General features: G+C 42.7%; 3 protein-coding genes and 1 non-coding gene across 6 annotated transcripts; all 4 read right to left on the bottom strand.

The window, feature by feature from the left end:
- Window positions 1-3,137: 3,137 nt before the first annotated feature.
- On the bottom strand, window positions 3,138-3,223 carry TRNAM-CAU (transfer RNA methionine (anticodon CAU)). Its single transcript is given in 2 exon segments — window positions 3,138-3,173; window positions 3,186-3,223. It is a non-coding gene; the product is annotated as a tRNA-Met (tRNA).
- Window positions 3,224-3,635: 412 nt separating this feature from the next.
- Window positions 3,636-14,406, bottom strand: LOC102616221 (uncharacterized). Its single transcript, XM_006464160.3, has 3 exons — window positions 14,121-14,406; window positions 5,111-5,864; window positions 3,636-4,167 (listed from the first exon to the last, which is right to left on the bottom strand). Exons 1-3 carry the CDS (start codon window positions 14,404-14,406, stop codon window positions 3,636-3,638), a joined length of 1,572 nt encoding a protein of 523 aa, XP_006464223.1.
- A 4,797-nt stretch (window positions 14,407-19,203) lies between these two features.
- LOC127898904 (uncharacterized) lies at window positions 19,204-20,134 on the bottom strand. The gene is made up of 3 exons (XM_052431408.1): window positions 19,973-20,134; window positions 19,755-19,876; window positions 19,204-19,642 (listed from the first exon to the last, which is right to left on the bottom strand). The coding sequence occupies exons 1-3, from the start codon at window positions 20,132-20,134 to the stop codon at window positions 19,204-19,206; spliced, it is 723 nt and encodes a 240-aa protein (XP_052287368.1).
- Window positions 20,135-23,129: 2,995 nt separating this feature from the next.
- On the bottom strand, window positions 23,130-25,206 carry LOC102615930 (uncharacterized). 3 transcript variants are annotated; one of them, XM_006464159.4, is made up of 3 exons: window positions 24,844-25,206; window positions 23,819-24,570; window positions 23,130-23,741 (listed from the first exon to the last, which is right to left on the bottom strand). In XM_006464159.4, the coding sequence occupies exons 1-3, from the start codon at window positions 25,129-25,131 to the stop codon at window positions 23,273-23,275; spliced, it is 1,509 nt and encodes a 502-aa protein (XP_006464222.1). In that variant the 5' UTR covers window positions 25,132-25,206; the 3' UTR covers window positions 23,130-23,272. The 3 variants fall into 3 exon arrangements, with proteins under 3 accessions (XP_006464222.1, XP_024950512.1, XP_024950514.1); XM_025094744.2 differs by having other exon boundaries at window positions 23,819-24,497; window positions 24,844-24,974; XM_025094746.2 differs by having other exon boundaries at window positions 23,563-23,727.
- Window positions 25,207-25,446: the final 240 nt, after the last annotated feature.

Here is a 25,446-nt window from a genome sequence, read left to right as displayed (position 1 = left end):
AAAATAAAATACTAATATCTGAATATTAAATTCGTAATTACAAAAATAACCAAAAATACAAAACACGTTAAACTAAAAACTGCAGGTCCGCAGTTGACAGCACGCGCCCACGCCTTATCAACAAAGTTCTTCTGACGCTCATAATTTCTCCAAGAGAACAATCATCCTTAAACATCATCTTTTAGCTCAATTTTATCACCAATCAATAGAATTGCACCTACAAAAGTAAAACACAAGTAAATCATTATTATTAAGTGCAAAACATAGATATTAAGGGAAGTAAACAATGCAAAACTAGTGCATAAATTGCACTCTAACAATTACATTAATATAGAAAAATACAATAACAATAATAATATTGTAGTTATTCAAATTACTAAATTCATCCCATAAATGATCAATTAGTGCATTTCGGAGATGGTCACATATCGTGAAGAAAACAAAATTTTACTTAAAGATTTAAAATCGATAAGTGATCCGAGCTTACATCAATATTTTCAAAATGAACAAATTAAGATTTTGCAGAGAAGATCTCAGTAAGGCCAAGTATCTCAAAATACTTCCAATAATATTGGCCAATATTTTAATGATATTAGAGGATCTAATAATGATCTCCCAGATTGTTAAATAATTGTTCTAATTTATGCTAATAGTAGTAGCTTTTTTAATTTGTGTTAATTTAATTTTGTATTTTTAATTTTGTAATATGTAAGCTAGTAATTAATGTTATTGGCATTTTATTTTTATTATTAATTTTTGTGTTGAATTTTTTAATTTAAAATATTAGTATAATATTCAAAAATTAAAAAATGAAATAAAAATAATAACAAAAAAATAATAATAACTTAAAATATTATATAGAATAGGACATATATGTAAATAAGAAAAAATAGTAAGGATATTTGAGACTTTTTTTCCGATAACACCATTTTGGTGTTACATTGGAGAAGCATTTTACATCAAAAATGATGTAAAAGATGATTTGGTGTTAATTTTGGTGTCACATTGGAGATGGTCTTAAGTAGGAAAAGTTGGAATGGGTTTAGTGCATGTTTGTAATTACTTATTTAATGATCATAAGTATTTATTTAATCTTATAAGATCTTATAATAATTTTTGTGGTTGTTTGGTTATTTTTCTAATAGAATTTTTGAAGTTTAAGAGCATATCCAAAAGCCTCTATAAATCTTACTCTTCAAATATCTATTTGCTTACCTATGTAGCAAATAGAAGTGTGAACAAATATGTTATTCTCTAAAAGACTCTTCAAATAGAAATAAATTAATATTATTTTAATCAAATAATTATTTTTTTAAAGGAAAAGCCAATATCAATTAAAGCATTTCTCTCTCTTTCTTCAATGAAAAGTAATAAAATATAAATTGAAGCGGGAGAAAGCAACTCTCCAAATTTAAAGAATTTTTTATTTGATGAATTTTAATAAAAGTGTCTTTTGGAGTCTTAAATATTGATGTGGTTCTTTAAATAAGTAATAAAATCTTATTTGAAGAGTTTTTTTGGTGATGCTCTAAATAAGTTATTTTGTCTCTACTAGTAAAAGCTTAAATTTTGAGTTTTTTAGAGTAAAGGTTGAAAATTTATTTTTAAATGTTAAAATATCAAAAATATATTCTAATTATTTGGCTATTTTATTTTATTTTTTTATAACATAACTTTAAAAAGATTGCCTATTAAAGTACTTTCATAAATTTTTTAATTAAATATCTTATTGACAACCAAACAACTAAAATTTTATTAGCAAAAGTTCTATTTATAAAAGTTCCACTAACAAAAATTCTATTTAAATAATCTCTACTTGAAAAGTTGTACCAAACGGAGCCTTAACGGTTTCAGTTAATAAAGTTGACTTCATTTAACTTTACTTGACTATTCATCAATTTTCTACGTTACAAGGGTCCACAATATTAAATCATGACTAGTGCAACACATCTCAAAAAAATATCTCAAATGAAATGGTATTTATCAATTGATCATTGAGACAATTAAATTTTCACTTATATTTTATTAAAAAAAAAATACCAACCATTCAATAAATAATAAATCATTTGAGATGAAATTTAAAATTTGAGATGCCAATCATTATTTTTAAATCATTTTTCTACCTTATAAAAGGCAAATGTTAGTGTTGTGGGGATATCCAGAACTAGAACTATATAGATCATTATCCCAGTAATAGAATTAATAATCACCAATGTGACCATGAGAGACCAATAGTTTGATTTATGTGCACTGAAATTTGGCACTTTATTTTTATTATTCTTTCCCGTATAGGAGATTACTAAAATATCCCATTTTGGTAGGTCCCGTACACTTGGATCCCGCTCGTCTCCCATGTTTTATGACTGAGGAATTGAGATTCCCAGGCAATGGGCTCAAGTTCACTAATTTATGCTTAGGTAGTATTGATGGTGATCAGGCAAAGTGCACCTTTTGATTGTTGAGTTGTCTATAAGCTAAGATAAACTTGATTGCCATTTGTTGTAAATGTGATCATTTTTGCTGATTGACCAGATAACATTTTGGTTTCAAAGTAAACCGAGCAAAGGTATAAGATAGATGTTTGGCTTTACAGCGAACCCAGCATTTGGTATGAACATGAAGAAAGAGTAGAGGATTGTTAATAATTAAGGCCATGCATGAGGATAATATCAGAGCCATTTTTCAACTTCTTTTTGATAAAGCAATAAATTAGTAATGTTTCGGGATCTGGTCCCTCTTTAATCTTTACCTCCCCGATTTGAATGCAATTATGTGCAAATGTGTGTACCTATGATAGGTGCATTCTTCTTAACTTTTCCTAGCATATATATGCAAATGAAAGCCACTAGGTAACAATCTCTCAATATGAAAGCCGCGTTATTCCTAACTAAGAAGTGAATACAGCCGAGAAATGACATTAATTTATGCAGCATGGCTGACTGAAAATTGAAGTGCTACTATGTTTTTTTCATTGCTCTCAAGGCAAGTTTATGGAGAACATCGGAATTCAGAAATCTCAAGCAATAAATAAATTTATAACAAAATGGTCAATTAATTTAAGGCTTTCATGTTACTTCATGTAATGAAAAGAACAGTTAAATTTCCTCAAATGAAAAACAAACCCAAAAAAACATTTATGGGGTGAGAGAGGCTCGAACTCTCGACCTCAGGATTACTCAGAAAGCTATGAGACCTACGCGCTAGCCAACTGCGCCATCACCCCGCCGAAAGTTTGGACCCAAAGAAGTATAAATGTTTTATTGCACTAGACTCTATTAGGATCCCCTGTGCTGTTGCTTTGGTAAATCCAAAAACAATTCATAAATTGCTTCAGTTGTGCGGTGCAGTATTCACCAGATCATTTATGATGCTTTATAACATCATAAATTGTTATTCAAGCTTAGAGGTTTGGACCGGAATTAACACGCTTGAATTGCAAAATGAATAATCAAGGGATTAACATCATAACAAGAAAACAAGTTAACCGGGTGCGTAAGTTTTCAAAATTTCTCTCGAGTTCATAAACTTAATAAAAGTTCCACAAAATAGTATATCAATTCGGTAAATACTGTTGTTGAAGTTTTTTACAGCATCTGCTTTATTTTATTCACAAAATTCAGCTCTGCCAGAGAAACTCATCTGTGTTGTAAGTTTGAGAGTGCTGCTTGATGGGGAAGCAAAGACTTCTTATCATTATCATCCAAATCAGTGCTCTCCTCTCCTTCATATTCTATGTCAATATCGATTACTTCCTTTTCACTAAGCTCTTTTGATTCTGAAAACCGACGTTGATAGTAATTCCCCAGTGAAGGAACGTTATCTGCTTCTAACTTTTGCATTTCAGATTCTATCAATGCATCCATCCTCGCTCTCTCACGGTCTCTTGGGTACGTGCAATATAGGAAGGAGTAGATGAAGCAACATATAGCCATTGGAATGCCAATTGCAGTGTAGAGTGCCTTGGCTAGTGATGCTGCATTCTCTCTATCTGTTTCAACCTCCGCAGAGTTTGATGCTGCTTTGGGAACTGGTTTATAGCCATAAACATGCTGACCCAGAAGTCCAACCACAGGGGGAGCAAATGATGCTAGTATGGACTCGAATGATCTGTCCAATGCGTAGATGGTTGTTCGAGATCTCTCAGGAACTATCTCTGCAAAAATTGGACTATAGGCAGTGGTTAAATGCTATGGAATAACATTAAACAACATATATAATATCACAATGATTTTCAGACAGGACTCCTATAGAAAGGAAAGGAATCACCATCCAGATCTTTCCTAGGATGTGTTACCTGATGAAGAAGTCTTAACAATTATGATCGAATGTCGACACTTCTTAGTCAAGCAAAGAAGTCTAGTGAATTGAAGATTGCTTATTTTTGCGAAACAAAAAAAAACTAAAATAATCCATGAACCATGCCTATTTAGTTCTTCCCTTGTAATAGCGTGTTTATTGTCTTGTGTTGTTGACAATTTGATGCAGTCCATGTGTCTGATTTTCTTGCTGTCATACGGTGCTTATCGAAAATGTTACCAGTTCTACTAAGACTCCGCCCAACATACTCACTTGCAAACTCAAGACTAATATACCTTCAGGTTCTGAAATAAGTTTTGAACCTTTTGCGTTTCTTTAGAAATTTAAAAACTCACATTTCAGCAAAATGGTTATCCCAGACCTGGTGATCACGGTGATTTAATAAGCATTTATATGAGTATATGACCTAGAGTGGATCAAAGTTTCCCAGCTTAAAAAGTGTGCAAGTTAGGGGGAATTGTCGAAGCTACGTTCTGTTGAAACGATGCTTTTGCAGCCACTGCACCATTTACTCCTTCAAAGAGAAACCTCAACCATTGTTTGGTTTGGTTGTGTTTTAGTGGACATCTACTGTTAAGCACTGTGTTAGAAGATGATTAAGATAACTTAGAGTGAAACTATTGGAGTTTTGTTCTGGCCTATGGATATTTCATAAACTTTTCTGCCATGATAAATGATGAAGAATGGTTTGTTGCTCTTCATTATCTTCCACACCCAACCCTAAAACAAAAAACCTGGTTCTAGTTAGTACTAGGACAACGGGAATAATAACAATGTGGTCAAGCATACGTACTTGTTTGCCGCGGGAGCATTCCAGGATATGCACAATCCCATGATGACCAAGACCAGACCATGCATGAATCCAGTGGATGGATCATCAGGCAAAACCAATAGCAAAACAGCTGCTATAGGAATGGCAGAGCCAGAACTGATTTGAGAGAGAATAATTCTCCCAGAATTTGGTAACCGTTTGGCAAGAGTATCCCCCATCCATCCACCAAATAGACCCCCAAGAGAACCAGCAATTGTAAAGAGGGTCAGCAGAAATGCTGTTGATCCATGGGCGAAACCACTGAGTTCTAACCACATAGGCGCAAATGACAAAGCTGACCAAGGAAATGATCCAGATACACCTTGAGCCACAATTATTTGGAAAGACGGGATATTAATAACCATCTTCGCTTCTTTGATTAAGTCCTTCATATCTGATAAAAAGGGCTTATGCGGTTTTTGATCTTCAGCTCTACTCTCACCATCTGAGCAGCGAGGATCTTTAGCAAATAGATGGACTAATATGCCAACTATAACACTTATCAGTCCTACCAGATGAAAAGCAATTCTCCAACCGGGAATTCCCATGAATGATGTTGAAGCTGTTAGTACTGAGCATAGTCCACCAATGATGGAGCCAACGTTTGCTGTTAGTTGTAACCATCCAAAGGCCATACCGCGGTTGCTTTCATCAGTGGAATCAGCAACAAGAGACTGAATGGCTGGTGTGACAATGGCAAGTCCTACACCATTCAAACCTCTTGAGACTGCCACCTAATGAACCAAAAATCAAATATGCATTCTGTCAAGCCAAGGAAAACGTAGATTCTTACAGCATTCGTTTGTTCTAGAAAATGCAAAGATTTAAACTAAACAAGCAGGCAGACTTTACATTGTATAGTATTTTTTTGTTCTGTAAAAATTAATTCACTCTATGTTGATGCTGAAATTTGCTCGCCCTTGGACCGACCAGATTCTGTCACCAACGTTTATGTTATCGACTGTTGCTCGAACCATTGGGGTTGGAATCGCTCTCCTCTTCCTTACTAGACCTGCGTTCACCAAAAACAGATCAGAGACGCCGGTGGTTTTGCCGGCGTAAACCCTCCGATGCCTAAGTTAGTACAAGGTGTTTACGGGAAAACAGTTAAATTTTGATTCAAGAGTGGTTCTAATTTGCTCGAAGTTTGTAATAAAATTGACTGGTTTCAATTTGGCAGCGTTTTCCCTCTCTCCGATTTTTCTCTCTCTTTCTTCATCAATTTCTTCTTCTTTTATAGCCGCTGTCCCCACGTTTCCGTTTGCCATTCATCCCACCTTTTTCGGGTAGTGGCAGCCCCTCATGGGACTCTAACTGTTACATTGTGGGCAAACGTGGATCTCGCGTGTCCTTCAACGGTTCTGGGAAAAGCGCAACTACCGCGATTCTGTGGGATCGTGTTTCCGCTTTTCGGGGGACGGGTACCGGCTCGGTATTTGATTCTGGTCGGTATTCGTCTCTGATCAGCTCATGTTACCCCTGTTCTGCTCGTACCATTTGGCTGAGGTGATTCATGCTGGGGTGGAAATAGTAGCATGGCCGACCTGGTGCTTTTATTTGCTTAACACCAGTCCCCCAGTTTCTGGTCTTGTGAGTGAAATGAGTCAAGAGTAGAAATTGATAGTCAAATCTTACCAATCCGGGGGCTTCTCATCTGGTCTTCCGTCTACCGGGTTGGACCTGAGGTATCATTTTTCTTCAGGGGAGATTTTGACCTGATCATGGGCCTAAATGAGTATGTCCATTGCGTATCTGGGCTTGCATCTAGCCTGACCTCTTATAACGATTGGTGACGTGGCATCTCCCGACTCTTCGTATTTGAAATTTGAAACGACGGGCTATCTGTCCTTGATGTACGGTGAGTGAGCTGGCGTCTCTATCACTTAAATGCTTTCATTTCCCCCTTTTCGTTTCAAATCCCTAGACTTATATCTTCATCGCTTTGTTATTCATCTCTTCGTCGTTAACTAACTCCCTCTCTGAACTTTGCTTACACTTCTCGTGTCTGGAGTATCCACTCGCTGGATTTTTTCTCTATCACGGTCGCGCCATCAGTGCCAGTTCAATCCAGGTATTGCCTTTAACTTCTCCTCTGGTTGTTGTTGATTGGGTTCTGTGTTGCCCTTTTTGTGTCCATATACTCGAGTTTTCTTTGTTTCTTTTGAGGTTCCGATATGTCAAACCGAAAAAGAAAATTAATTGTTGATGAGGATGATGAAGAATCAGGGGATTCAGGCCTCAACGTGTCAATACCCACCGATTTCTTAGGTCCCTCCAGTAATGTAGGTCCTTCCCATGGCAGGAATACCCTTGAGTACCCATGCCCCTTGGTTGTTTCTTCCTCTCCCGAACTAGAGCTTTTAGGGAATAGAGGTGGACCTGCGTCGGGATCTGGTGAGAACCACAGCTCTGGTGGGGTTGGGATCCCTGAAGGAGTTGGCGATGGTGAGGGGAGCAGTTCCGGACCGAGCGGTCCTGCTAAGAAAAGGAATCTTGGCCATAGGGTGGAGGCTGATTCCTACCCTATTGATTACATAGCCTGTGCCACCACCCAAACTGACTTATTCAAGCTTAGGAACCTCTACGACATTCCTGAGGAGGTTTTCCTTGTAGTTCCTGGGAAGGGTGATGTTCCTAGTCGGCCTCCACGGGGGTATGTGACAATGCACCTAGAGAGTTTCAAACTAGGAGCTCGGCTGCCCCTTCAGCGTTATTTTGTCAAAATATTGGGGGGTATGCACCTGACCCCAGGTCAGCTACACCCGAACGGGTGGAGGGTTCTCTCGGCAATGTTTGTGTTGTGGGAGAGGTGCGGGTCGGAGGAACCTTCCCTTGTTGAAGTGAAACATCTGTATCAGCTGCGGAGCAGCCCAAGGGAGGCGGGCTGGTATTACTTCATGTCCAGTTCCGCAAAGAGAAAGTCAATCACTGGTTTCCCCTCCTCGTGCAAAAATTGAAAGAACAAATTCTTCTTTGCTGGAGGAGCTTAGTGTCCAGCAGCTCGTTCGTTGGGTGGTGATATTTACCTTCCAACACATTTTGTCACCCCAGGTCGTTCATTTTTTGCCTATACTCTTTCTCGACGTGTTACTTATTGGGTTCTTTAACCTTGTCTGTTCTTTCAGAGTCGTGGGGTTTGATAAAGGGGCTTGAAGACCGACCTTTGCTTCAGGTGGAAACTGCTCTGTTGAACGCGTCTACCTGCCAAGACCTCCTGTCGCCAACAAACCTGGTCGGTTCGGGCCTAGTAGACATAGCAGCTGGAATGGATAACAAGATCCTCAGCGCGATGAGCAGGAAGCGTGGTCGGGCTCCGAGTAGCTCCAGCAACCTTCCCCCTCCTCCAAAGAAAAGCAGCGTCGGTCCCTCCAAGGCTCATGTCCCTGCTCTGCCCCCTCCCCCACCCCGTAAGAGTGGTGGGGAGAAAACCTCCGACAAGAGTCCTGAGGTCAGCTTGCAGTCTGGAGACCGATCTTCTCCTCTTCCATCTCGGGATCAAGGTGACTACCTGAGCTCATATCAGAAAGATTACAAAAGATCGGTTGGGCCTAAGATGGTGAAGGACATCGAGAGCATGGACCTCTCCGAGTTAGCTGCTTCTGTTCAAAGAGTCTCCTTCAGACTGGCCACAATGGTTTCGTGTTACAAGACCGGGTCCGCGCGTCATGAGAGGAAGCTCCAAGCTGATAACCAGGAGTTGAAAAAGAAAGCCGAATCTGCTGATCGGTCCAAGGAGAAGCTGGCCGAGCTGAACAAGCAGCTTACGGAGCTTGAGGAGAAAGTTGCGATTGCTGAGTCTACTTCCTCCAAGCTTGAGGGTGAGCTGGGTGATCTGAAATCCGATCTTCAAGCTACTCAAAGTGAAAGAGATACTCTGAGGACCGCCCTTGAGGGAGAGATCAAATCCCTGAGTGACCAGCTGGCTGAAGAGAAAGGTAAATCCGCTGATGTGGATGATCGGTTGGATGCTGAGTATAACTCCGGGGTTGCTTTCAGCTATAAGTGCATCATGTCTGTACTCAAGGAAGAATACCCCGAGCTCGACATGAGCAAGCTGGAATCTGGGGTGGAGAGGTATATGACTGGGGCCGGCCAGGGAGATAAGGAGCAGGATGAGCAGGAGCAGGCGGAGGTTCCTTTGAATGGGGAGCAGGAGGGTGAAGCTGGGCAGCGTGCTTTTGAAGTGGGGCAGGGGTCCATGCCTCCTCCTCCCGATGTTGCTGATCTTCCACCTCCCGAGGTAGCTGACCCTTCACCTGCTGAGGCCGTTGATCCTCCTAATCCTTAGGTCTATTTTTGTGAAGACTGTAGTTTTTCATTTGCCCTGTAAACATTTGAACGTTTATATAAAAAATTTCTTAAATGTTCTCTATTGGCTTTCTTATCTGGTTTCGCCTGTTGGTTCTTTAGTGCATCGAACAGGAATAGGCATCTGTTTGCCTTGGTAAAAATTTTCTTAAAATCGTCTGCTGGTCTTTGGTGACTGAGCAGGAGCAGACACATATTTGCCTTAGTAAAAGTCTCATAAATTTAGCTGCTGGCCCTTCGTTGTCCGAGCAGAAGTAGGCACTTTCTTGCCTTAGTAAAATTTTCATAAATTAGCTGCTGGTCTTTTGGTGACCGAGCAGAAGCAGGAACTTTCTTGCTTTACTAGATTAGTTGCTGGTCTTTCGTTTGACCGAGCAGAAGCAGGCACTTACTCGCTTTAGTAGATTAGCTGCTGGTCTTTCGTTTGACCGAGCAGAAGCGGGCACTTTTTTGCCTTACTAGATTAGCTGCTGGTCTTTCGTTTGACCGAGCAGAAGCAGACACTTACTCGCTTTAGTAGATTAGCTGCTGGTCATTCGTTTTACCGAGCAGAATCGGGCACTTTCTTGCCTTACTAGATTAGCTGCTGGTCTTTCGTTGACCGAGCAGAAGTAGGTACTTACTCGCTTTAGTATAATATTCGTAAATTTAGCTGCTGGTCTTTCGTTGACCGAGCAGAAGTAGGCACTTACTTGCCTTAGTAGAATATTCGTAAATTTAGCTGCTGGTCTTTCGTTGACCGAGTAGAAGTAGGCACTTACTCGCTTTAGTAGATTAGCTGCTAGTCTTTCGTTTGACCGAGCAGAAGTAGGCACTTACTTGCCTTAGTAGAATCTTCGTAAATTTAGTTGCTGGTCTTTCGTTGACCGAGCAGAAGTAGGCACTTACTTGCCTTAGTAGAATATTCGTAAATTTAGCTGCTGGTCTTTCGTTGACCGAGTAGAAGTAGGCACTTACTCGCTTTAGTAGATTAGCTGCTAGTCTTTCGTTTGACCGAGCAGAAGTAGGCACTTACTTGCCTTAGTAGAATCTTCGTAAATTTAGCTGCTGGTCTTTCGTTGACCGAGCAGAAGTAGGCACTTACTTGCCTTAGTAAGATTTTTGTGGGCTTATTAGCCGGGGGATTCCATACTGAATTCATCTTTATTGAAATTTGAATGCGTTACAAAAATACAAAATATATGCATGTGCACCAAGCCACCATGCATTTGACAAATATAACTTATCAAATTGAAGATTTAGTAGAGTATTTTGCTTACCGCAACTTCCTCCAGTTTCTCAACAGGCTCTTGGCGGCCCTTTTTAGAGTCTCCTCGATTATCTAGAGAGATAACCTGCAACGTCTCCTTGGCCGCTGTAGCATAACAACTCCTTGTCATCCTCTAGTCGCCTTTTACTACGCCAACCACCCCATTTACTCTGTATTTCAGTGCCAAGTAATGCGTGGATACAACGCATTGGCTTATCCTCATGAATGGTCTCCCCAATATCATCTGGTAAGGGCTTCTTTCCTCTACCACGACAAAATCCAGCATCATTGTTCTTTCAAATGGCTTTGTCCCCATAGTAATTGGGAGTTCGATGATCCCCATGAGAGTTAACCGTCCCCCTCCAAATCCCTTTAAGGATGTATTTGTCTGCTCTAATTTCAAGTCTGCGATCCTCATATCATCTAGAGCCGACTTAAACAGGATGTCAACCGAGCTGCCTGTGTCTACTAGTATTCGTCGCAATTTTGTACCGGCCACCATTGCCTTGATCACCAATGCATCCTCATGTGGATATAAGATACCCTCTTCATCGTCATCTGTCCACATAATGGGAACTTGCCGCACTTTTGCCTTCTTGGTTGCCGGTAAATTGAAAAGCACTTCTTTGCTAGTCAGGGCATATCTCCCATAGTTCTTCCGTGCCCTGTTCGAATCCCCGGCCAATGTTAGCCCTCCTGCTATTACATGAATGGTCGGCTGTTCACGTTCCAAATCCCTCTCAACCCCTTCATCCCGTGTATATTGTGATTCCATGACAGGGGACACTCCATCTACATACTCGTCCAAGTATCGGTTCCTCACCAAATCCTCCACCAGAATCTTCAGGTCCCGACATTGGCTGATAGTGTGACCGTGAGTATCGTGGAACTTGCAGAATCTGCTCTTATCCCGTCGGTGAGTCAGTTTTGTTATTGGGGCTGGAGGGTACAGTAAACCTTGTCCCTCGATCCTCTCATACAATTCCTCTATGGAGATCTTTAACAGAGTGTACAGTCTATACGCCAAGCTCTGGTCTATCAGCTGAACTGCTCGGTTATCATGAATGTCACCTCGGGCTGGCACAATCGCTAACTGATCTGGTCGACTAGCCCTGAAATTGGTTGCATGTGATGCTCTGGGAGTGTTGTGATAGGGGTGGGCGGCCATCCGCCGGAATTCTCGTTGCCGATCCGGAAATGGGGGACGCGGAGGTTGAGCCCGGTTGTGCTGGAACTGCTGTGATCTCGGAGCTATGGGGTAAGGGCGGGACCGAGCCGATATTCCGCCCATCACTGAAGATTCTCCAGCTCGTTTTCCCGACCCGCTCCATGTCGGGGCTCTCCGTTCCTTTCGCCTCAGCTCGTCCAGCTGTTCACTTTTTATTCTTGCCGATTTCTCCTCTTCAATTTCTATATCTCGCCTCGCCTGCTCATACCCCGACGAGTAATTCTGTACAAGGGGGCTTCTTAAGTTATACCACAGCTGGCCGATTCTTACACCTTCTTTTAATCCCCTCAACGCCTACGGGTGATTAAAAGCTCCCAGATCCAGCACGGCTCAGTGATATCTTTTTACAAAATCTCAAAGAGATTCATGCTCCTCCTGTTTCATCCCCATCAGTTCCATCATATCGTCCTCTGGGGCCACTGCCCCTCGGAACTGCTCGGCCAACTCCTGGCACATCTGCTCATACCCTTTTATACTTCTTCGGGGCAGCTTGCGGTACCATTCTCGGGCTCGTCCCTCTAATGTCAACAGGAACACCATGCACCTCTGAGCTGGTGTCAGCCCCTGCACACCCGTCATGTCGTTGAAACGCTCAATGTGCACCAGCGGATCACTTCGCCCGGAGTATTTGAGGTCGGGGAAGCGGAAATCTCTTGGGATTATGGTACTCATGATCTCAGTTGATAACGGAGATTCTTCATCTAGCATTATCCTCTAGCTCGGGGGCTTTCTCTTGCCCTGCATCTCCTCTATCACCTGCGCCAATCTGCGCACCTCCCCCTCCAATTCTATAGCACGATCAGGATCACGTGTAGCTATCTGGTCTTGCTCCTGCTCGACGTTCTGCAACCGCTGTCTGAGCTCTCCTTCATCAACACTGGCTCCTCGGCCATTAATTCCCAGTATCCGTCCGGGGCGAGGTTGGTCTCTCCCTTCATCCACGTGTTCCCCTGGGACCTGACCAGTACTTCTATGGGGATGCACCCCATTAGGTTGATCTGGGGGCGGAGGGATTTCCTCGACTCTACGTCCCCGGATGCTGAGTTCTGCTCCAACTTCGTCTCTTCCCACGGGGGTTTCACAATCCCTTCTCCGCTCGTCCCTCAGCTCAAACAATATGGCTGTGAGAGTCTCCATTTGTTTCTCCATCCGCTCCAATCGATCTTGCATTACCCTCTCTCGGGCTTCATTTGCAATTTCCTGAAGGGTGACTGTCTCCCCCGATTCGTTATCCTCCCTCAAAGCGTCTTTCCTTGACAAATCCATGTCTAATCGTTCGATGTTTCTCCGGTAACTACTAATTCGGTGGTAGCTTTTTATCCAGCTCCCCACAGACGGCGTCAAAATGTTGATGCTGAAATCTGCTCGCCCTTGGACCGACCAGATTCTGTCACCAACGTTTATGTTATCGATTGTTGCTCGAACCACTGGGGTTGGAATCGCTCTCCTCTTCCTTACTAGACCTGCGTTCACCAAAAACATATCAGAGACGCCGGTGGTTTTGCCGGCATAAACCCTCCGATGCCTAAGTTAGCACAAGGTGTTTACGGGAAAACAGTTAAATTTTGATTCAAGAGTGGTTCTAATTTGCTCGAAGTTTGTAATAAAATTGCCTGATTTCAATTTGGCAGTGTTTTCCCTCTCTCCGATTTTTCTCTCTCTTTCTTCATCGATTTCTTCTTCTTTATCGATTTCTTCTTCTTTTATAGCCGCTGTCCCCACGTTTCCGTTTGCCATTCATTCCATCTTTTTTCGGGTAGTGGCAGCCCCTCATGGGACTCTAACTGTTACATTGTGGGCAAACGTGGATCTCGCGTGTCCTTCAACGGTTCTGGGAAAAGCGCAACTAACGGGATTCTGTGGGATTGTGTTTCCGCTTTTCGGGGGACGGGTACCGGCTCGGTATTTGATTCTAGTCGATATTCGTCTCTGATCAGCTCATGTTACCCCTGTTCTGCTCGTACCATTTGGCTGAGGTGATTCATGCTGGGGTGGAAATAGTAGCATGGCCGACCTGGTGCTTTTATTTGCTTAACACTCTATATATGTAATGTAACCCCCAAAACAAGCCAACAAGTTCAGATCTGTCAATCATAACCCACATAGCCAATTCAAAATATAAATAACGCCACGCGGAAACATAAGGAACCCCATTTAATCAAGAGTAATCTTTTGAAAAGTACCAAAAAAAAAAAGAAAAAAGATCTGAAAGAAATTAATGGAAATAGCAACAAGAAAGGTGGCGGTAGCCCAGAGAAAAGCACCAAGAGCAATGACATGGGCACGATTGTGATGCACAAACAAGTAAGCAGCCAAAGGGTAACAAGAGGATTGCACAATGGATCTAAACAAAGTGAGTGAGTCCAAGCCTATGGGGTCTGTATGCAAAGCAGCACCAACTTCTTTGTACACTCCTGGTAGCAACGACACATCAGCTCTCTCCATTATTCCTGCAAGATTCACTAGAGCCATCGTTAAATTTTCTGACTTCATTTTGTTTGTTTATCTCTAGATCAAAATCGAAGTCAAAATCCTCTGTTTTCCCGAAGAAAACAGAGGATTTGATGTAGCTGCTCTGCTTTTGATTCTCTGTTGTGACTTGGGATATGGAATATGGAATATTTTAAGGGTGGCGCCAATAAGAGATCTTGGGAGTTTTGATACGTGGAGGTTTCTGATTGGTTAATATTGGAGAAAGTGTTTTTGTCTCAAGAGAAAGTGTAGTACTGGTGTTTTTGTCCCAATTTTGTTGGAAAGAGAGTGGCTGCTGCAAGATCTTTGAGTTCATCATCTCTAGGTTAGTACACTCTTATTTAATGTCTAGTAATTTTCCATCAATGTCTTTCCATTGGGATAAATTTTAGGGAAAGGGACATTACTCAGGATTTTAGGTCTCAAAAATCAATTTGTCCTAATAATTTATTGTCTTGCTTGCTTCACAAAAGTAAACATTTCAAAAAAGCAGAATCTACTATTTATTCGATGGTGAGCAATAAAATTTATTTATCCATCCTAAAATGTTGTGATTTATGTGTACATAGATCGATTTTGAGAGTTCAGGTATCTTTTTTTCCTAAATTTCAAGACATGCCTTCTTCTAGCATTGATTAAAACAAAAACCCTATTTAATAGTTCATTATTTTTTCTTAAAAAAATTAGATTTTAGATCATTCTATCTGTTGATGCGAGATTCTGGTTCTCCTCGTTCTACGACCAGGGTCTTTGCTCGATCAACTTCACCACGACCAGGATCTCTCCTCGTAAAGCTTCTTCTCCAGAGGTTCCTGCGCACACAGACAGGTCAGAGTACGCCGGTTGTTTTCCCAGCGCAAACCCTCCGACGCTCAAGTCAGATATGAAGGTTCGGGGAACGCTTGCCACAAATCTTATGGTTGTTAGGTTGTTTTCTCTCTTTTAGAATCAAAATTGCTAACCATTTTACCTTCGTTGGCTACCTTTTCATAGGCTTCCTCTGAATCCCAGTTTTCCGCAGTCTACGTCTGTTATCCTCCCACCTCTCGAACGTGGATTCCCCATTTCCGTAGTCGTGGGTGGTTGCGTGGCCTTCGTGCCTAGATTCTCGGGCTGGAGAGCATGCCTCGCCAACTGTCGTTGACCGGGTCTCCTCGAATCAACCCTTAGCAGGAATACAGCAGGAATGGCTTTATGCTTCTTACAGGAGATTGGACTCGCGGCTGACGTGCTCGTGGATGAGCAGGGTATTTCTGCTCCTGCTCCCCAGGATACCAGGCTCTTACGGGACACACCGGTTCGCAGAACTCTGCCATCAGATATCTGCTCATCATGCTTGGTCTCGTCGACGTATTTCTCCCAAACACCGGTCCCCCAGTTTCGGGTGTTGGGTAATGTAATGGACCAGCAGTAGAAACTTAGCAGTTCTTAGTCGCGTGAGACTGGAAAAGGCCTCGAGGAGGAGCTGACCAAGGTCAAGGAGGATCTTCAAAGGCAGAAGGCTATGTACGAGGCTCAGCTCGAATCCCTCCGCGATTCCCATCGGGTTCAGGTCGAGAACTTGGAGAAGGAGGCTGACAACCAGTACGACCAGGGATTTCGGCATTCCTATCGTTGCATCATGGCCGTCCTCGGGAAGCAGCATCCTGATCTAAAGATGGACGACCTTGCAGCCGGTGTCGCCGAACATATGAACGAGGAGGCTGCAAAGGAGGATGCCGAAGAGGTGGCGCCAATGGTGATAGAGGAGGAAAACTCTCCTCCCCGTGTGATCCCTGCTGATGCTGGTGAGGCGAGTACCCCCCCAGACGCAACTGGAGATACTCCCCCAGCACCTGAGGTGGACCAGCTGACTAAGGCTGCGCGGCTTGCGGACCCACTGTCTTCTTAAACATGTTTCTTGTATTGTAACGAACAATGTTTGTGAAGATCATCTGCTTTGTTAATTATTAACAAATTAATAGAAATGTTTTTGATTACTTTCTTGTGTTGTAATCATGAGTTATTTTTCGTTTGAGAATCTGCTCGTCTTTGTCTGGTCGAGCAGGTTCTGGCTTGGCACATGGTTTTGCCACATGCCTTTGAAAATTCTTCAATGCTTGGGATTCTGCTCGCCTTCGCTTGGTCGAGCAGATCCTGGCATGCTTGGCTTCGGGTCTCGCCATAAGACAGGCTTTGAGACTTGGTGAGCCTTTGCATGCCTTAGAAGATTTTTTCGAATGCTTTGGACTCTGCTCGTCTTCTCGTGGTCGAGCAGATCCTGGCACGCTTGGCTTCTGGTCTCGCCATAAACAGGCTTTTAGACTTGACGAGCCTTTGCGTGCCTTTAATTCTTCAAGGATTGGGATTCTGCTCGCCTTCTCGTGGTCGAGCAGATCCTGGCACGCTTGACTTCTGTCTCGCCATAAACAGGCTTTGAGACTTGTCGAGCCTTTGCATGCCTTAGGTAATTTCTTCAAAGCTTGGGATTCTGCTAGCCTTCTCGCGGCCGAGCAGATCCTGGCACGTTTGGCTTCTGGTCTCGCCATAAAACAGGCTTTGAGACTTGGTGAGCCTTTGCATGCCTTAGTGACTTCTTCGATGTTTGGGGATTCTGCTCGCCTTCACGTGGTCGAGCAGATCCTGGCATGCTTGGCTTCTGTCTCGCCATAAAACAGGCTTTGAGACTTTGTCGAGCCTTTGCATGCCTTAGTGACTTCTTCGATGCTTGGGGATTCTTCTCGCCTTCACGTGGTCGAGCAGATCCTGGCATGCTTGGCTTCTGTCTCGCCATAAAACAGGCTTTGAGACTTTGTCGAGCCTTTGCATGCCTTAGTGACTTCTTCGATGCTTGGGGATTCTGCTCGCCTTCACGCGGCCGAGCAGATCCTGACATGCTTGGCTTCTGTCTCGCCATAAAACAGGCTTTGAGACTTTGTCGAGCCTTTGCATGCCTTAGTGACTTCTTCGATGCTTAGGGATTCTGCTCGCCTTCACGTGGTCGAGCAGATCCTGGCATGCTTGGCTTCTGTCTCGCCATAAAATAGGCTTTGAGACTTTGTCGAGCCTTTGCATGCCTTAGTGACTTCTTCGATGCTTGGGGATTCTGCTCGCCTTCACGCGGCCGAGCAGATCCTGGCATGCTTGGCTTCTGTCTCGCCATAAAACAGGCTTTGAGACTTTGTCGAGCCTTTGCATGCCCTAGGTAATTTCTTCAAAGCTTGGGATTCTGCTAGCCTTCTCGCGCCCGAGCAGATCCTGGCATGCTTGGCTTCTGTCTCGCTATAAAACAGGCTTTGAGACTTTGTCGAGCCTTTGCATACCTTAGGTAATTTCTTCAAAGCTTGGGATTCTGCTAGCCTTCTCGCGGCCGAGCAGATCCTGGCATGCTTGGCTTCTGTCTCGCCATAAAACAGGCTTTGAGACTTGGTGAGCCTTTGCATGCCTTAGTGACTTCTTCGATGCTTGGGGATTCTGCTCGCCTTCACGTGGTCGAGCAGATCCTGGCATGCTTGGCTTCTGTCTCGCCATAAAACAGGCTTTGAGACTTTGTCGAGCCTTTGCATGCCTTAGAAGATTTATCACAGTTTCAAGTGACTGACATTCCTCGACGTTCCATTAATTGCAGGTTTTGATTTTACATGAACTTGCTTTGGACATAAAATAAATTACCGCAAATACGAACAGAAAGAACTTGAAAATATTAACAACTCTTACTGGAAATATTTCCTGAGATGTGCTGCGTTCCATGGGCGCTTCACCTCGTGGCCATCCATGCGGACCAGCTTATAGGCTCTTGGTCCAACTAGCTGCCTGACTCTATATGGCCCCCCCCAATTTGGACCGAGCATTCCTTAACTCGAGTCTTTTGTGTTCTGATTTACTCTCCTTAACACCCAATCTCCAACCTTGAACTGCCATACATTCACGTCCTGGTTATAATACCGAGCAACCCTCTGCTGGTAAATGGCTGATCGCTTGGCTGCTTGATCCCTCTTTTTCGTTAGTAGATCAAGATTCAATACCGAGCACATCTGCATGAGCCTGTAAGCATTTCACTAACTCCTGCTTCTGCTCTTCCTTATGTTTCGACCCGATTCTGATCGTCGTTCCCGGATTCTCTGGTCCCACGCTTACTGTCTCCAGCTCCTCTACAGGTTCTTGTCTGCCCTTCTTGCTTTCCACTCGGGTGTTAAGGGATGTTATCTGCATTGCCTCATTTGCTGCCGAGGAGTAGCAGCTTCTAGCGATTCTCTGGTCCCCTCGTACCACACCAACTACCCCGTTCACCCGGTACTTGAGAGCCAGATAATGGATGGACAATACCGCTTTGCTCATCTTTAGAAACGGCCGACCTAGGATCATCTGGTAAGGACCTTCTTCATCCACCACCACAAAGTCCAGTATCATTGTCCTTTCCGTCGGGGAGCTTCCAATCGTGATAGGCAGCTCGACCACGCCCAGAGGGACCAGCTTTCCCCCTCCGAACCCCTTTAAGGAGGTATTGGTGTATTCCAACTTCCGGTCTGCTATTCCTATCTTCTCCAAAGTTGACTTAAATAGCACATCAACTGAGCTCCATGTATCAATCAATATCCGGTCAAACTTCTTGCTAGCGACCGTAGCCTTGATGACCAAAGCATTCTCGTGGGGGTATAGAATCCCTTCCTCGTCTTCATCCGTCCACATGATTGGCACTTGCCTGACCCTTACTCGTTTGGCTGTTGGGGTGTTGAACAATACCTCTTTGCTGGTCATGGCGTATCTAGCATAATTCTTCCTCGACCTGTTGGAATCTCCGGCCAATGTCGGGCCCCCAGCTATCACCCTTACTGCAGGCTACTCGCGCTTCAAGCTCCTGTCACTCTGCTCCCCTTCACTTGTTGAGGCTACCATTGGGAAGGTCTCATCTATAAACTCGTCCAGATAGCGATTTCTCACCAAATCTTCAACCTGGGTCTTGAGATCTTTGCAATCTGCTGTGGTGTGGCCATGAGTGCCATGGAACTTACAATAGCGTCCCATATCCCTCATGTTGGGTAGCTTTGTTATTGGGGAAGGGGGGTACAGCAATCCTCGATCCTTTATGACCTCGTAAACCTCGTCCAGGGACATCTTCAAGGAAGTATACCGCCCATAGTCCTGGTTCTGGTCGATCAGGTGCACTGCCCTTTCTCTATTTGCTCCATTCTGAGTTGGAGGCGGTGGCAGCACTTCTGGTCTGCTCCCTCTACTACCGTGGGAGTGTTGATGAAGACCACCATATGCCGAGTCATACCTTCTCCAAGGCTCCCTAGCTGGGGAACGAGGAGGTTGAGCCCTGCTGAGCTAGTACTGTGGTGGCCTCTGATGAGGCTGGTAAGCAGTTACCCTACCTCCTACTCCACTACCCGAGGTCTGGTGGTCCCTCCTCCTGATCGGTCCATTCCCTGGTAATGCTCTCTTCTCTCTCCTCCCCAACCCTTCTAATCCGTGCGGCCTTCTCCTCTTCAATCTCAATGTCTCTCTTAGCCTGCTCGTATGCGACCGCATACGTCTGAATAACTGGGCTCCTTAAGTTGTACCACAGCCTTCCTTTCTTCACCCCTTCTTTCAATCCCCTTAACGCCTGAGGGTGGTTGAAGGCTCCCAAATCGAGGACAGCACGATGAAACCTCTTGATGAATTCCCGAAGGGTTTCTTGCTCTCCCTGCTTCATGCTTTTCAGCTCCATCATGTCATCCTCTGGTGCCATTGCCCCACTAAACTGCTCTGCAAATTTCTGGCACATCTGCTCGAAGGTTTTGATGCTGCCCCGAGGAAGTTTCCTGTACCACTCTCGTGCACGTCCCTCAAGGGATAGTGGGAACACCCTGCACCTTTGGGATTGAGATAATTCTTGTACCCCAGTTATGTCGTTGAAGCGCTCTATGTGTACCAACGGATCAGTTCTTCCCGAATATCTAAGGTCTGGGAGGCGGAAATCTCTCGGAATAACTGCCCTCATGATCTCTGCTGCGAGCGGTGATTCTCCGTCCAGCATTATCCTTCAACCAGGAGCTCTGCTCATTCCTTGCATGTCGTCAATTATCTGCGCTAGTCTGCGCACCTCCTCCTCCAGCTGCACTGCACGACCAGGGTCATGTGCTGCAACTTGATCCCGCTCTTGCTCTATATCATGCAAATGTTGCCTCAGCACTGTTTCCTCTGCATTCGCCACCCCATCGTCCTCGTCAAAAATCTGTCTTGCCGGGGACTGCTCTTCCTCTCTATGGAATTCTCCTCGCAGGGGTATGTTACATCTTTCACCACTAAGTCTCCCGGTGGTCTGACTTCTCCTCGTATTATCGGGACCTGGTGCCACTCCATCACCTCTCACCCTTTCTTCCTGGATTACCCTTCGTTCGCCCCGCAACTCATGCAGGATGGTTGTCAAGGTCTCCATCTGCTTTTCCATCCGTTCCATCCGGTCGAACATGGCTTTTTTCCCATGCTTCACTAGCTATCTCCCTCAGCGTCACGGAATCGTTAAGCCTCATATCACCCCCTTGTGCACTACTTCCTCCTGTCTCCATTACTTTTCAGCTACTTCCCTTCTCTTCTTGCTATCAAAAGAAGCTTTTTGCTCAGCTCCCCACAGACGGCGCCAAAATGTTGATGCGAGATTCTGGTTCTCCTCGTTCTACGACCAGGGTCTCTGCTCGATCAACTTCACCACGACCAGGATCTCTCCTCGTAAAGCTTCTTCTCCAGAGGTTCCTGCGCACACAGACAGGTCAGAGTACGCCAGTTGTTTTCCCGGCGCAAACCCTCCGACGTTCAAGTCAGATATGAAGGTTCGGGGAACGCTTGCCACAAATCTTATGGTTGTTAGGTTGTTTTCTCTCTTTTAGAATCAAAATTGCTAACCCTTTTACCTTCGTTGGCTACCTTTTTATAGGCTTCCTCTGAATCCCAGTTTTCCGCAGTCTACGTCTGTTATCCTCCCACCTCTCGAACGTGGATTCCCCATTTCCGTAGTCGTGGGTGGTTGCGTGGCCTTCGTGCCTAGATTCTCGGGCTGGAGAGCATGCCTCGCCAACTGTCGTTGACCGGGTCTCCTCGAATCAACCCTTAGCAGGAATACAGCAGGAATGGCTTTATGCTTCTTACAGGAGATTGGACTCGCGGCTGACGTGCTCGTGGATGAGCAGGGTATTTCTGCTCCTGCTCCCCAGGATACCAGGCTCTTACGGGACACACCGGTTCGCAGAACTCTGCCATCAGATATCTGCTCATCATGCCTGATCTCGTCGACGTATTTCTCCCAAACACTATCATTAAAATGCATATTTTAAGGTTAAAAAGAAATGCAACTTGCATTTAAATGTCCAAGAAAAGTGTACCCAATCTTTTTGTTCGCGTTAGTTTGGTCCTTTCATCATTTTCTTTCATTATTATTTTGAAGTTCAAATTTCGCGTGACTATAAGATTAGAGTGATTCTTGGATCCAAACTTAGAATATTAGATGAACTTATACATTATTTTTAAAAAAAATTAATTCGGTCAATTATAATAAGAAAAAATTGCAAAATAGCTTTAATTAGGGTCAATTTATAGAAAGTAGGGTTTATGAATTGAACAATAATACTCCAATGTAAGACACTATCGACAATCTATTAGATTGTTACAATAGACATTAGATAATGTTTTACAACAATAGAACATATTGTCTATTATGATCTATAATAGACATAATATTTGCTGTAGTCAATAGGGACAGTTGATTGACCATTTTCTTTAGAGAGATTATTTTTTTATAGGGAAGTTATCTCTACACCACATTTATTTTGTCATATGTAAATTAACCAAATCAAAATTTTAACATGTTATTTGCACCACCTTTATTTTTAAGTTTGTATCAATGAAACACTTTGACACTAAAAAATAGTCATTTTACCCCTAAATGAATTAAAAGACCATTTTATTCTACAAAATTTTGAAAATAAAAAATATAATTACAAGAATACCCATAAATTTAATAAAAATAATTAAATCTCAAATCCAATATGTTAATTTTTAATAATTATAATTTCATTTAAAAATTATCATGTTAATTTTTTTGTTATTATAATTTCATTTAATTTGTATAAGGAAGTTTTTTATATTAATTATAAAAAAGTTTACAATAATTATAGGGAGCTTTTCTCTTCACATTATTTTTTTGTAAACTTCTCTATACTTAATTTAATTACAAAAATTAAATGAAATTATAATTATAAGATGTTAATTTTTTATAATTATAATTTCATTTAAAAATTATCATCTTAGATTTTGAGATTTATTTGTTTTATTGAATTTAGGGGTATTCTTGTAATTATAATTTTTTATTTTTCAAAACTCTGTAAAATAAAATAATCTTTTAAGTCATTTAGAAGTAAAATGGTTATTTTTAACGTCAAAGTAGTTGATTGATACAAGTTTAGTAACAAAGGTTGTACAAAAAATATGTCAAATTTTGAGGGGGTTAGATGTACAAAGGTGATGCAGAAATAATTTCTCTTGTTTAAAACTCCTATGTTTTATTACTAAAATAATAAAAAATTGTAAATGGACTATTCTTTGTAAATTTAACGTAATTTTTCTTTGGTCATCTCTTTTCATCTAAAAGATAAAACAAGTTAAAATTGAGGGTTAAATTTTTTAATAATTATTATTGCATTGTAACAAACAAAAAAAAATGCTTCGAATTTGTGACTGATTAAGTCGGTGGACGTAAGTGACAATTAACGTTACTACAGAGCACATTTTACAAACTGTTATCTCATATTTTGATCCAATTTCCTTGAATATATAGACAATGCATAGCCCCTTTGCTCATGAACTTAAAATGATCTACCAAATGAATGAATCAATTTCATCAGTCTAGTCCGTTTGACATTAATGTTAGCTAATGAGAAAGCAAAGACTTTTGCTCTCCTTCATGTTCCCTATCAATTCTATCTCCTTTTTCTTCCTTAGCATTCATCTCCACTTCCAAAACATGAACATGACAACATTTTTCAATCGAATCAGCCACTAACTTCTGCATTTCTGACTCTTTCAGTGCATCCGTTGTTGCTTTCACACGGTCATTAGGGTAAGAGCAATACAGGAAAGAGTAGATGATGCAACATATAGCCATCGGAATGCTCATTGCCGCATAAATTGCCTTGGCAAGTGATGCTGCATTCTCTCTATCCGTTTCAATCTCTACAGAATTTGATGCGTCCTGAGGAATTGGCTTGTAACCATACACATGCTGAGCTAAAATCCCAACAACAGCCGGAGCAAATGATGATGGAATGGACTCGAAAGATTGATCCAATGCATATATGCTTGTTCTGCATCTCTCAGGAACTATCTCTGCAAATATCGGACTATAGGCACAATTTATACAGTAGTACTAGTAAATCGACATTGTAACAGCGCGTTACAAAAGGTATATCATACGTACTTGTTTGTCGCGGGAGCATTCCAGGACATGCACAATCCCATGATGAACAAGGCTAGGCCGTGCAAGAATGCAGTGGATGGATCATCAGGCAAGACCAACAGCAAAACTGCAGCAGTTGGAATTACTGAGGCAGCACTAATTTGTGATAGAATAACTCTTCCGGAATCTGGTAAGCGTTGGGCGAGAATGTCTCCCATTTTGCCTCCGAATAGACCCCCGAGACAGAATGCAATGACAAAGAGAGTCATGAGAAATGCTGTTAACTTGTGGGAGAAACCAATGAGTTCTAACCACATTGCGGCAAACGCGAAAGCTGACCCGGAAAATGAACCAAATACACCTTGAGCCACAATGATTTGGAATGTTGGGATTTTGATTACCATCTTCGCATCTGTGATTAAGTCCTTGATGTCAGCCCAAAAGGGCCTACGGGGTTTATGATCTATTTTGGTACCATCCTTTGCCAAGCAACGCGGATCATTAGCGTAGACATGAACTAGAACACCAACAATGACACTAATTAGTCCTACCAAGTGAAAAGCAAGTCTCCAGCCGGGGATCCCCATGAATGATGTTGAAGCTATCAGTACTGAACAGAATCCCCCAAGGACTGAGCCGAGGTATCCTGTTAGTTGTAGCCATCCAAAGGCCATCCCGCGGTTGGTTTCATCAGTTGAATCTGCAACAAGTGATTGAATTGCAGGAATCACAATGGCTAGTCCTATACCATTCAAGCCTCTTGAAACTGCTACCTATTGAACCAATTGACAAATTATGCACCCCTCGAGAAAATGAAAACTGATTCTTGACAGCATGTTTTTGTTTCCGAAAATGCAAAACTTTTTATTTTTGTTTCTGAAACTGCAGAACTTTTTTCTTTTGTATGTTCAAAGTCTAACAAATCTTTTCAACATGGAATTACCGAGTAACATTTAAGCAATGTTTCAAAATCTATGGGATCTGGGTACATAATCATGCACAAAATCAATTTGCGAGCACAATTTTCCATCAAAAACAGATCAGACCTGAAAGAAAGTGGAGGAAAAGGCGACGAGAAATGTGGCAGCAGCCCAGAGAAAAGCACCAAGAGCAATGACATGGGCACGATTGTGATGCGCAGATAAGTAAGCAGCCAAAGGGTAACAAAAAGATTGAACAATTGATCTAAACAGAGTGAGCGAGCCCAGTCCAGTGGGATCTGTATGCAGAGCAGCACCAACTTCTTTGTACACTCCTGGTAGCATCGATTCATCAGCTCTCTCCATTATTGCTGCAAAGTTCACTAGAACTAATGTTAAAGTCTCTGATTTCATTGTGTTTGTTGATGAAAAATGACATGGAAAGTATTTTGTTTTGAGTTGGTGCAGAGTGCTCTGTTTTTTGGCTTTGGATGCGGGAGGGAGAATATAATTTAAGGGTGGGTCCGGCCTAGGGATGGCAATTGTACCCGCAAACCCGCAAACCCGCCCAAACCCACCCGCCAAAACCCGCCCGTTGCGGGTAATTTTATCCGTTGCGGGCGGATTTAGTATTATAAATTAAAACCCGCATATGGATGCGGGTGGGTTTGGTATTAACCTTATACCCGGTGGATACCCGCATGGATATCCACCAAACCCGCAATAATT

Source organism: Citrus sinensis, chromosome 7 (genome assembly GCF_022201045.2).
Source record: "Citrus sinensis cultivar Valencia sweet orange chromosome 7, DVS_A1.0, whole genome shotgun sequence".
Classification (NCBI taxonomy): domain Eukaryota; kingdom Viridiplantae; phylum Streptophyta; class Magnoliopsida; order Sapindales; family Rutaceae; genus Citrus; species Citrus sinensis.
This window is presented reverse-complemented; position numbering and strand designations above follow the sequence as displayed.